At 31.8% G+C, this 14,234-nt stretch overlaps 1 protein-coding gene across 2 annotated transcripts in view; it reads left to right on the forward strand.

The window, feature by feature from the left end:
* Nucleotides 1-4,075: 4,075 nt before the first annotated feature.
* LOC148272791 (WD repeat-containing protein 48 homolog) overlaps nt 4,076-14,234 on the forward strand; it is a 29,795-nt gene continuing 19,636 nt past the window's right edge. For both annotated transcript variants that reach the window (XM_088239567.1, XM_088239566.1), the window contains exons 1-3: nt 4,076-5,917; nt 7,206-7,454; nt 9,290-9,510. In XM_088239567.1, coding sequence (XP_088095693.1) covers nt 4,220-5,917; nt 7,206-7,454; nt 9,290-9,382 — 2,040 coding nt within the window. In that variant the 5' untranslated portion in view covers nt 4,076-4,219 and the 3' untranslated portion in view covers nt 9,383-9,510. The remainder of the gene's footprint in view (nt 5,918-7,205; nt 7,455-9,289; nt 9,511-14,234) is intronic.

The following is a 14,234-nucleotide window of genomic DNA, read 5'->3' on the forward strand; positions in this document are numbered from 1 at the left end:
CTACAATGCATAGATAAAACGAAAAAACATTTTAAGGCTGTTGAGTTTGACGGGTGCTGGTGAAATATCTAATGGCTTTATACGAAAGTCTCTCGTTCCACTAATACAAACAAATGTATGACAAACAATTCAGTAAATAGTTGGCATCATTTCTGGTTTTTCTCAATCAATTTTTAAATAAAAATATAAAACGGATTTTTCATTATTTATTTTTTTTAATCAAACTATAACTGGAAAAATTATAATTTTCTACAATTACTTGCACACTTTTTCACAAAAAGTACATATTTAAATAAAATACACCTTTAAATTTATTGCAACAGAGAGGGAAAATATTTTTGAGAAGGGAATATGGAAGTCTAGGCATTTACAGAGCTTGTGACCTGTTATTGGCTGGTTTAATAGGCTACTTTACACACTGTGTGACATTCACCATTCTACCCATGTTTTAACATCCATATTTCCTCAAATCTTCCATCTGTTGACTTTTGTGAAGTAAAGGAGCTGAAACCTTTATTATGCGGGTGAGATACATCCGGCTGAACCAAATTACCTACTAGACAACGCCTGAAAAAAAAAATCCAATTTGTATACTTCTTCTTTTACCAGGTAGTTAATTCAACAATGTTTAAGTATGTTTAAGTCTGCAAGCATTTGGACATACTCAAACATTGTTAAATGAACATTGTTGGATCATAAACGAATATGTGGAATGCAGTTTTTGTGACGGTCAATAATAAATTGTAAAAAAGTTATTCCTAGGTTACTTAATTCTCCACTAGAACGAGAATTACAAAAAAGTTATAAAAAAAAATAACAAAATTTGAATGAAGTTTTTTTATATAATTGGGAACTTTTTTATTTGAAAATGCATCTAATCTTTATTTACGCAATGCGATATTATTATAAATAGCAAGTAAGTGTTATTTATTGAAGATTAATGAATAAGTTAATCATCATTTCGAAAGTTATTAGTAATTTTAACTTTAGATACTGTTACGTTAAAATGTCTTTTTTTGTAAAACTTATTTTTTTATTTCAAAAACTTGTGTTTTTTTGGCGAAATTGCTGAGTCGGACTTAACAAAAGTTCAATGATTGTCACAAAGAACCAAACAATTGCTTACAAGGGAGGGGAGATCAATACGCCCGTATTAATTAACAAACACGTATATTCCCGTCCCTTTTCAGTAAATGTCGGGGTGCAAGATCCAGCGCCGGTAATCGCTGATCACTCACTCTTCACGGGTCTTGAGATCTATCAGAGAATAGGGGAATCGGTGTTTGCATACAACAAACTGATTACAATAATTGAATTGTGAACATTCAGTGATTTTAAATTGTTTTTATTTGTGAAAATTCTTAAATGTATAATCAGTATTCATATACGTTAATAATTCAATAATTATCGGAACGATTTGGTGCCGAATGTTTTTATGTTTACTTTGTTAATTTACATTACATGTTAATTTGTTTTTCTATTTTCTCGTATATATGTCAAAACTTTCTATCATTTTAGCCAATTAAAGCCAACCAAAGGTTTTCTATACCCTAAGTCTTTCTAAATTTGTCGCAACAGAGAAAGAAAACGTTTTTGAGAAAGGAATATGGAATTCTAGGGAGGAAATCCAGGCCGTTTACAAACATTTGGACGTATTCAAAAGATTGTTTATCGTTTTTATTCTCACTTTGTATTATTTGTTAAAGGTTACTTTTTTAGTTCTTTGAGTTTGTGGCATTTATTTCAGTTTTTCTCTTCCAAAATCCGTATTTGAGAAAATGGATTTGAATTTTAAAAACACATAAAAATGTGTGTACCGTCAAACATGACAATTTTGCCCACTGCCGAAATCCTTAACAAAATCAAGTTTTAAAGTAAGAAAAGTTACTGGTATCATAAAAATTACATTTGGTAAGTATATTTTGATAGTTCCATGGCAAAACTAAATATTTAGTTTACCGCCAGCTTCAGTTGATCACTTGAAATTTGAAGTTAAACTTGAAGGTCTGTTTGTTTATATCTCCAAATATTGTCAAAACTTTTGTTGTTGCGGAGTTTGTGTTGAAAGGAGGCAAGTAAGTTTTATATATTTCATTGCATACATAATAAAGACGCTATAGAACGTTTTTCTGTATATCTATTTGAACAAACACAATAGATATTTAAGTGGGCAAAATTGTCTTAGATTTCTTAGCTAGTGTTTTGACAATTTTGCCCACGTCTAGGGTTGTCGCTACATACTAAATTGAAAAAACATTACCCAAGAAAGTAGGAAAAACAAAGTAGAAAATATACAAGAAAATGGAGTAAATGGCAAAAACATGATTTTGAACAAGGTAACGCGATGTTTTGTTCAAACTGGCTCATAAATCAGATTTTTTGCCAAAGATTTAACAAATAAGGTTTAAAAATCTGATGGGGGTTTCAACTCAAATACACGCTGAAAATGACAAGCCAGTTATTATGTTCATTTAAACTTTTTATACCACACAGCAATTGGTAAACAATCCATCCGATTTTTCTCTTCCGTCGGGATCAAAAGATACCTACACCTTATAGAGAAGAACATTGAAAAAATGTCATAGCGTCACGGAAACAACAGACTTTGATGCCTACTCAGTTGATGAATCAACAGATTTCGAGACATTCATCATAAGTCATTACGACGAATATAAACAACGTGCCTCTGAATCTTCGGCCGAGGAAAACGAAAAAACAGTGTCTGATCCGCTTGAAATTAATAACGGTGAAAAGTCACTTTTGTTTTAGTAAAATTTAACACTGTTGATACGCAAAATGACAAATATTATATCGGTTAAGTTATCAGCGCATCAACAACCACAATTTTAATATTGTTATGTCATTTGTAAGACGCAAACGTAATGGAGCTTTGTGTGATCTCAAGTTGAGGATATTGCTGATGTATTTAATTGGAACATAGTGAAATCTTTACCTGAACCTGTAATCTTGCGTCGAGGTTTTCATAAATTCAATGTAAATCTTTAAAACTGCAAGATTGAGTCATTTTCTGCGAGTAAAAACCAATATTAATTTTTACCATTCAAAAAAATGTAAAAATATCCGACAACATTTTAGAAAGTTTTATTTATTTAATTTTTTAGCTTTTTGTGAAATTATGAAGACTTATTTTTTATTTTAAATGTTTTTTGTATAAATATTTTTAACAGTCTAAAGAAGAAAATAAAACATACAAAATATTATGAATTCTGTACATAAAATACAATTTCAAAGTAAAGGTAATCTAGAAAATAATTGCACTGCTGTACAAAAAAAATAAAGATCGTTTTTTTTTTCTACATACACATTTAAAGAAAAGTCGTTTTGGGGGCAAGCTCCCTTAATTACGAAAATCGCATCAGAACTTTGCTTATGCATAATCAAACACGAACAAATTAAAAGGATTAGAGATAAACTCCTTTGGTTTTGTTAAAAATCCAATTATGTGCCAACCCTCGCCCACAAATCCACATTGTATATAAAAATTAAGGAAATAGTTGGCAATTTTGCCCACCGGTTTTTTTCATTGATTTTATAATGGTTATGCCTCAATGATACTATTGTTTAAACATAAACATTTTTTTTCGCCCAAAAAGTAGTTATAAACCGTATGATAAGGATGATAAAACCAAAAATAACAGTTAATTACCAGCATGTTTTGTCTTCTAAAATTGCACAAATAAAAGAAAAGCAAACGTTTTGTACTTTTAAAAATGCTCAGAATAATTAGTATCACTATTCAACAAAATGGATAGGAGTAGTCCTGTACAAAAAAATTATGATATTGTGAAAGTTTGTTAAAACTGGGCAAAATAGTCACGTTTGACGGTACATATAATAATCACAACATAATGCATTACGGTTATCAAAAACTTCTGAAATAAATTAAAAACTGAAAGCAGGTGAATAACTCCGTTATATAAATATTCGATTATTGTTGTCTTTGCCAATTATGCGCAATGCTCATCACTATAGCTCTAAGGAATCGGGAATGTAAATCTGTGATGTAAATTGACAGTTTTTACTTTATACTCGATTTTACCTGTTTGGTGAAATTATCATGTCTAAATATTAAATAAAACCGGATGTTTTATATATTAATATATTACAAGAGTGATGCTTACGTGTTACAGTTCACGAGACTAAAGTGTTTTCGGTTTAAAACCGGTTAAAATACATCTCAGGGTGTATTTTAAAAGTCATGGCTAATCACAAAACCGGCCAACCAATGCGGAAAAAAACTCAAGTTTCGTTCGTAATAAGGGATGAGGAAGAACGGAGGCACAAGGCTGGGGTTAGCGCCCTACAGCTCGACCCGGTGCAGGGGAGATTATACTCCGCTGGAAGGGATAGTATTATCAGAGTGTGGCATACGTCGACCAACGCTCAAGACAGATATATCCAAAGCATGGAACACCACACTGACTGGGTGAACGACATCGTGCTCTGTTGCGGCGGTAAGAACCTCATAAGCGCGTCCAGTGACACTACTGTCAAGGTGTGGAATGCGCACAAAGGCTTCTGCATGTCGACTTTACGCACGCACAAAGACTACGTGCGCACTCTGGCCTACGCCAAGGATAAGGAGCAAGTGGCCAGTGCGGGGCTAGACAGAGCCATCTTTCTTTGGGATGTGAACACCTTGACGGCGCTTACGGCCAGTAATAACACTGTCACGACCTCCAGTTTGACCGGAAGCCTGGAATCTATATACAGCCTCGCTATGAACCCGGCGGGTACGGTTCTCGTGAGTGGGTCAACGGAAAAAATCCTCCGAGTCTGGGACCCGAGAACCTGCGGGAAACTCATGCAGTTAAAGGGACATACGGATAATGTTAAGGCCCTCGTCGTGAGCCAAGACGGCACGCAGTGCGTATCCGGAAGCTCCGACGGAACCATTAAACTTTGGTCTCTCGGTCAGCAGAGACAGATGCAAACTATTCGCGTTCACGAGGAAGCGGTGTGGGCCATCTTAGCAACCGATAATTTCACCCACATAATATCTGGAGGCAGAGATAAACGAGTCATTATGACCGAATTACGCAATCCCGATAACTCCGTTATTGTTTGCGAAGAATCTGCCCCGATTTTAAAGCTCTGTTTCACTTCTGATCACCAAGGTGTGTGGGTAGCCACTTCAGATTCCGATGTAAGATGCTGGCGCTTGCCTCCTGTGAATTCCTTAAATTCGGAGGTAGCCGGATTCCCACAATACCACGTCAATCATCCCAACGGTCCTCTCGTTCTGATTCCCGGCGGGGCGGCCATACGACACTACACAGTCTTAAACGATAAGAGACACATCCTCACGAAAGACACCGATAACAAAGTAGCGCTGTATGATGTTTTAAAAGCTGTGAAAATTGAGGATCTCGGGGAAGTGGATTATGAGGAAGAAATCAAAAATAGGTTTAAAATGATCTACGTACCGAATTGGTTTAATGTCGATCTTAAAACTGGCATGTTGACGATACATCTAGGGCAAGATGAAGTGGATTGTTTGGGAGCTTGGGTCAGCGCTAAAGAGGCAGGTTTGACTTCAGACAGAGACCAGAAAGTGAATTATGGTAACTTGTTGTTGCAAGCTTTGCTCGAGCATTGGAACCATTCGCAGAGATCGACTATCCATCCTGACACGGGAGCCAAAATTGTCGGGAATAACTATTTCTCAGTTCCTATCCACACTCCACTGATATTCAGCGAAGTCGGCGGGAGAACTTTGTACAGGTTGTCTGTAGGAGATGCTACCGGAGAAACAGAATGTACGCTGCTAAATGAGACAGTTCCACAATGGGTTGTAGACGTAGCTATTGAAATGGCGACCCCCAAATTAGTTAAATTACCTTTTTATTTATTGCCGCATTCTACTTGCCAAACTAAACAGGATCGCCAAAAAAAGGTATTCATCTTTTTCTTCATTGCATAAGTACTGAGTAAATATTAAATTTTCAAATGACCAGTATGGTGTAGTATGCAATGTGCTTGAATACCATACTAGAACCTGTTAGTTTGTCAATCGTACAACATTAGTATTATAATATGATACAGTGATTTTAACCACAGTAAAATTTTTAATATATTAAATGGGAAAATCACAATGTTGGTGCTTTCAATGTTAATTTTGTTTAAAAACTCGTTCCAAAGCTTGTAGAATCTTATTAATTGCATTTTTATTTATTAATATTATTGTTGGATTGAGTACAGACAAGCAGCTTTTGCTGGTGTGCCAATAAATAAAAAAATAACAAAAACAATAATGGGACTCTTAATACAAAATGGCTGAATGACTCTCTAAATTATTCCACCATTAATAAAAGTCTTTTTTTAATTTCCATACTGAACAGCAAAAGTATATAGCTAAACTAAGTTTACGTAGTCTCTGAATAGGCGAGTGAATATAATAATTCGTACTTGATTTGTTAATATAAAAAATCCCTGCTTGTATTTTTCGCGTACTAGTTTTAGAAACATTCTATGTTATTTATTTGTTTAAAGACAGTTTATTACACATTATTTGAGACATAAGTCCCAACTCCATGGGACTAAAAGTCCTGTGTTGAGTTGGGACGAGCAATTTACACAGACACATGAGTATATCACCACAAATATTTTATAGGATCAGAAACACAAAAATAATAATAACAATAAAATAACAAATATAAGGCACATCAATATGGTAAACAGTAAACTCAAACATTTGGAAAATCATCAAGGAGTTTCCCACTCAAATCCCTCCCACTAAGGAAAATCCAGTCCTTATGTCCTCTCTTGAAAATAGTTTTAAATAGTTTGAATAAAGGAAGTCCAACCACTCATTAAATTTTTGTATAAAATCATAGAATCACTGATTGTCCATCTACTAGATAATGTTTTTAAATGATGTGTACACATTAATGAATTATAGTTAATGTGTTCAAGAGGAATCGATAGTTTAAAGTTAATAAATGTTAAGAATTTACTTTGAACTTTTTCTAATTTATATTGTTGAGATGGTAATCAAATAGTAAAATTATATTCTAGATTACATCTAGCTAATGCAATTTATGATACGTGCTAAACTTATAATATAAGATGACTGAAGTAACCATTTTTGATTTTGTATGTCTATCAAATCTCCTTTGTTCTCCTAATGAAGTAATTCTAACTAAATTACTTAGATATTTAATAATTTTAATTGAAATTACCAGGAACGCCTGATTGCAAATGATTTCATCCAATGCCGGAAGGTGTCGGAACACGTATCGGATAAGATTCTCGTTGGTTCAGAGGCGAGCGCAAATAGTACTACCACATCTGGAGGTGGCCAGATGGCTACCCAAGCGGGTGGACAGAATAGTAACACTACTTCGCAGACTCCCACTACGGCTAATGCCAAGACTGGAAATGGGGAAACTGATGCACCTGAAGATAAAATTGAATTACTCTGTTGTGAGCAGGTAAGATTTATCAAACATGAGAAATTTAATTATGTATAATCAGACATGGTCCAAATTCATACACGTTGACAAGAAATTCGATAAAAAATAAAAACAATGCCATGGATGTAAGATAAATGAAGCTAAACTTTTAGACAAATATACTGTTTTCAATGTTTAAAATATATATTTTAGAACCAAAATTTATATACAAGTAATTCAAATAGATCAAGTCAAAGAAGGAATCGTGTATTAGAAATACCACATTATAAAACGAGGCTCGTACAGAGACATGCATATTTTATAGGCCCAAAAATTTTTAATTCTTTTTTTACTAAAAATATTTAATTGATTCCAAACTTTAAAAATTTTCCTTCTTTTGAAAAACACGCTCTATCCTGGATCAAACCAAAGATATGAACTCTTTTTTTCTATGATATATTTTGTTGCCCTTTAATAATAAGGAATATTTTTATGTTTTTTTAAAATATTTTTTAAATATTTTTTATTTTCCTTTTTTAATTACTATAAAAAAATACCATAAAATCTTTTACAGTATATTTTATTTTCTCTTTCTTATGTTACACAAAAATATTATAACTGTCCATTATTTATTATAGGAGCAAAAATTCATAAACATTTTATTGTATACCCACGAACAGGCCATGCCTTTGTGGGATTTTTTTGTTTACTATTTTTACTATTAATATGTATTTTATTGCTATGTAATTATGCTTTATTTTTTAAATACTCTGTTTTATCTCTTATGTATATTGTAAAAAACAATATTAAAAAAAAATAAAAAAATTAAGTAACATAAATTACCCTTGACAGATCTTTCGTTGTTTGATAAAATATGTTAACTCCATGTCAAAATAATTAGCCTTAATAGAGTACCCTGCAACGTTAGTCAAAATGTATGGAACAAATCCAACCAAAAAATGATTATCTAAAAAAGACAGTACATTTCTATAATAGTGACTGTAAAAATCTACACACCTGTCTTTTTTATTTATTTGAAAAAAGTGTGTTTTCTATTTTTATTTTATTTTTTTGCATTTTATAATAAATGCTACTAATACACCATTGCATAAACAAAATAATTCATTAGAATACGATAGATATAAAAAATATTTAAGAAGTGCTAATGTTAAAACATAAATTTTAGTTAAGAAAATAAAAATAGTATGTACCTACATACTATACATTAAAAAAATAACCTTTAAAATACGCTTTTTTTATCCGCTTTATATATATTTAAAATAAAATTTTATCATATTCTTAAGAAATGCATTGAACAGTTTTGGAGCAATGAGCAATGAAAAATGAGTGTCTTTGATCGAGTCTTGATTTACAATATGGAATTATTAGTATGCTATTTTAAAAAAAAAATGTAGAATAGAAATATTAGCATTCTTATAATTTACCCAAATATTTCAATTTTGGTGGCCATTTTCAACGAGTTGTAAATAACTCACTATTAGAAAATGGAAATAAAGTTAGAGTAGAGTGGGGTTTGAACCTTGGGCCTCTGGCCCGTGAGTTCGCAACACTAGCCACGGGACCACACCTGATCCGATCTAGCCATTCTATAAATTACAGTTATACATTTATTGGCTTTGATGGACTTAGTAAATTACCTAAATATTTCTGGGCCATTTTTAACAAGTTTTAAATAACCCACCATTAAGTTGGAATAGCGCGGGGTTCAAACCCTGAACTTCAGCACGTGAGTCCTCGACACTAACCACAGGATCACATCCCGATTTCTGGCTATGTTTAAACATCTTAATTTATTTAAATTTACGAATATTTTTGTTTATTCCTCGTTTTAAATGTTTATTGGTTATTTTCAGGTTTTAGAGCCGAGCATGGAATTGAGAACAGTTCGACACTTCATATGGAAGTCAAACGCGGACGTTGTTCTTCACTATAGAACGCTAAAGTAATATTTAGTTTAATTGTCGTCACAGTGGCGCTCTCTCGCCCTTGTGGTGGCAATTAGAAACTAAACATTCTCAAAATGGCTGCCCGTGCCAGCCAACCTGTCGCCAAATGGAATGGGACAGACTCATCGGTAAGTCGAAAGGCTGTGAAGAAGATTAAATCTTGAATTTGAATTAAAATACGATGCATCTTTTTGAAATCACTGTTTTGTTATGAAATTTATGTAAATCTGGGAAAAATGCTAAGGAGAATGGGTTAAAATGTATGCGATCTGGACCTTATCCCCCATTTGTCTTAGTTAATTTACTACCGAATAGGTTATTTTATGTAGAATATGTAAGTTACGGTTACAATCATATAACTGTGTTCATTGCTGTTCACATTTAATATTATATTTTGTATGTAGAAAAAATAAATGCAAATATTTAGTAAGATCTTGAAATATAGTTTTCATATTTGCGCCTAGGGCTGCAGAGGGTATTGTATTGCTACTCTAATTGCAGCATATCAACCATCATTTCTAGGAAATATTGCATTGGAAAGCTACCTATTAAATGTTTCATGTTGACCTTGCCAAGAATCAAACCCAGGACCTCGGGAATGGTAGGCAAACGCACTAACCGTACAGCACGAGGCAGATTATTCTCCACTTGATTCCTTTTACTTTTGTGGGTTGGGCCAAAGATTTTCCGTGCTCCTTTGTTACAGAGTATTAATTTTATTATAGCGTCTTTTGCCGGTAATATCCATTAAGTGAACATTCTTTTTAAGTTTGTATAATTTTATTTTGACAAAATACACCAGAATCTCTTTTTACACATTTTTTCACACGGTTTGGAAATAACACCATTGAAAAATTAAATTGTGCTTAATAATTTAACAATGTATAATAGTAATATATTTATACTATTGTTTTTTTTTAATTGTTTCTATTTATATATAATACTAGCTTTTACCTGCGACTTCGCTCATGTGGTATATAGAAATTAGTTTTATCATTCAATTATAAGAATTTTACCAGCGTATAAAAAGTGGCCTGCATCGATTGCTGATCCTCGAACTATCGCCATGCAAAAAATACAATGAGCTGTTAGTCTATGACGACGTAGCGTCGTTATTCTGTTTTAGTATTAATTCATTTTTTCACTATGAATTTTTCCAAGGGAATGAGATGTCTTTTCAAGATGAAAGTTGCATGTGACACTTGGCAGTACTTCGGCTATCCGTACTTGAAAAATCAAGTCAATCGATTGCTTCGTTGCGACGTGAAAGAAACACAAACAAACAGACAAACACGCATTCGCATTTAAAATATCTGTACCTTAAAGGACCACGGGAGTCACATTGAATGTAACATTCAGAAAATAAGATTTTGTGATTGTGCGATTTCCAAAACATAACTTTTGAATCAAATGAGATAGTTTCAATCTATAAATAACTTTCAATGTCAAATAACTATTATTTTGATAATAATAGTACATATCAAAAGAGTGTATCTGAGACTACTGATGTTTTTTGAATTAAAACAATGTGGACTTCAGATTTTTGTTTCATCTTTAAAAAACATTTTTATGACGAAAGAAGACTTCCATATTTTTTTCACATATAAAATAGCTTATTCTGTTTTTTATGCATTTTTAACGACAAAACAGTTAAAAAAGATATCCACTCCTGGAGTGTGCCTACCAAATCTGGAGTCCCTTTTTTAAAAATGACAGAGTTGTTGGAAAAAGTCCAGAGAAGAGCAACTAAAATGGTAGTTTCTCTAAGAAATAAATCATGAGGATCACTTAAGGGAGCTCGGGTTAAGTTCACTGGAAGAGCGGAGGCAGCGTGGTGACTTGATTGAAATGTTTAAAATCTTAACTGAGCAATATAATGTGCCCAAGTTGAAATCAATGTTCACTATGAATGAAAACCGCCATCTCAGAGGTCATCCATTAAAACCAAACACTACCTCCTTCTCATCCAACCCCAGGAAGAACTTCCTGACAAACCGAGTTGTGGAAAAATGGAATGGCCTTCCCGAGAAAGTGATTGGTGCTAGTTCAGTTAATGTGTTCAAAAACCGCCTAGATGCACACATCAATTTATTATGTTTATTAACCATGTTCACTTGATATACACGCATCAGCTTAATAGCTGCTAGTGTATTATTAAAAAAAAAAAAACCAATATTATTTTATCAATTTACAACAGTTAAAAAAACTTTACACAACAGATATTACCGGCGCAACGACAATATGTAACTTTTTAAAATAAGCAGTAACATAAAATTTCAAAAAATTCAATTTAAAAAAATAATTCTCTTTTGAAAATAGTTGTGTTTTCAAACAATGTTCGTTTATCCGGAGCTTAAATAACATTCTTTCATTTCAGTTCAGTGCCACACAGTGGTAAAATAAAATTGAAACTGTAATAAAATTTGACATAATAATTTCTAAGTAAATATTCCATTATCCTTCATCATGGTTATCGGTGGATAATCAATCCATTCCATTTGAAAAAGAATATTTTTTCTTAAAATAAATATATATTACAGTGATACAATTCAGTATTTCTTTTTTTCTGTTATTTGTCAAACATATATCAGCTTATTAGTTTTTTATAAATGTACATATTATATTCATTTAATTTTCAAAAAACTTAATGTGTACTTTTGTATGAAAATAAATTTCAATCACTCACAGTTTTCTGAAATTTTTGGGCCTTTTCTGAACATAATAAACATTTTGTCAGGATCGTAGAATAACGACGTGTGTGTAGAAAATTTGGCATTAACTTTTTTTATATTTTGATATTGATAAAGGCTTTTTTACAGGTTTGAAAAAATATACATATACAACTAACCCAAGTATCAATACTTTTGTACTTATTAATTTGTGGCATAAAGTGTAAAAATAATAATTAAACCACTCTTGCGTAAATTTGAAGAAAGTCACATGCGTTGTTGTTCTACGATCCCGAAGATTTGTTAACATATGTTAATTTTGTATTATAGTTAGTACCTATTTTGCTGAATAGGCACATTACATAAAAAAATGCAAATAAATGCCTCCACACGGGTTGTGCTCAGAGAAGTGTTGATAAAGAAAAAAAAAAGCGTATTTGTATGAAAAAACCTGTGTTGTAACAGGTATTAAAATTTAAGTGTAAAGAGAATATGTCGCCCATTTGGACAAAAACACTGAAAATATCATACTGTATAAAATAAATAAGACTTGATATTTCAGATACATATAAATAAATTAATAAGTATTCTTTAAAAATGTGTAAAATAATAATTATTTTATGAATTTTTGACTAGTCGTCGTTATTTGTTATATTAATTACAGATTGATTTGCGTCTAAATATGTTTAGTGATATTTGTTTATAAATAGGTTCAATTAAATTAGTTATAGAATTTATAAAAATTTCAATAATGTATAAATTTTATGTGAGGTTTATTGTATCAAATATGGTCAAGTTAGGATAAAAAAAACTGCTCTAATTTTTATCTTAGATATGTTTCTATTAACAAAAATGATATAAAGATACATTTATTACAAAGTAACAGTTTCATACGAAGAATAATATTACAAATAAATTAGATTAAATATTAATTTGCAAAATAATAACCCGGGAGGAATATTGGATTTAACATATTGTACATCTAAAGAATTTCTAAAAGACTCTTTAAGAGTTTATAAAAGCTCTAATAATCAATAATTTCATTCATAAATTTCGTTTACTATTTTCAACATCTCTGAAAAGCTATTTTATTCGGTTGGTAATGAATTCGATCATCCAAATCCACCCAACAGTACACCACGAATCGTGCATTTGTTTGAAATGTTGGTAATACCAAATAGATAGTGAAACGACGCGTATTGTTGTCTATGATTTTTTCCCCCTCTCTAGCCAACCTTGAAATAACTGGCGACCGTAAAATGGGGCGACATTTAAATTGTAAGGCAACTTTGATCAGCGGATACATTGTTTATATTAATTTATCTCTATAACTTCTGATTATTGATAAATTTTGGTCAATTTTAACTGTTTTTTTAATGGTAATACGGAATTCGCTGTAAATGCAATTGTTATATAACTTTATTTCAAGTAAGATTTCAAGAAGTTTGAATTGGAATCGTCAAGCTATTTTTTTTTTTTTTAAATTTAGTAATAGACTATTTATTTAATGATTAAAATAATTTCGTGTAATTTGCATTGTCTTGATATTACTGGTATTTATATCACTGAGTGTCCATTATTATGATTGTTTTAATATTTTTATTTTTATTTAACGAATAATTAGAAGTTTTCTAAAATGAGCTGAAATTGTCTGAAATCATTTTATATACATCTTTTGAGCGACATGATTCGAACTTATTAACCTTTGTGGGGCGACGGTCTTGTAATCTCTCACCAAACCATTCACGCGGCCACTTTTGATTGAATATGTATCTTCATGATTGTATTATGAATAAGGCACTTATAAATTAATAACCAAACTTGAGAAGACCTAAACTGTTCAAAGAACATTTTGGAGAACTAAAATAAACATTACAGTCCCATAATTTACGAAGATAATGCGAACAAAAAAGATTCATCAAAGTAAATCACTTACCACTTGAAACCGTACTGCCATCTTAAATGTCATATGATACCGGACAGCAGTGATATTGGAACACTGCGCCACTTAACAAAACGTATTTTTTGTTTGTACTAGGACACTTGGGAAGCTTTTGTTAAAACGGTTTTACTGATTATTTTATAGTTTTTGACACTTGACATGTTCTTTAACACTTAATAATAACATTTTATGGGGTGAAATTGATGTTTATTGACTGAACGGAATTAAAATTTTGCACACG

The sequence above is a fragment of the Micrasema longulum genome, unplaced genomic scaffold (genome assembly GCF_059751315.1).
Source record: "Micrasema longulum isolate JH-2025_06_02 unplaced genomic scaffold, ASM5975131v1 h1tg002186l, whole genome shotgun sequence".
Lineage (NCBI taxonomy): Eukaryota > Metazoa > Arthropoda > Insecta > Trichoptera > Brachycentridae > Micrasema > Micrasema longulum.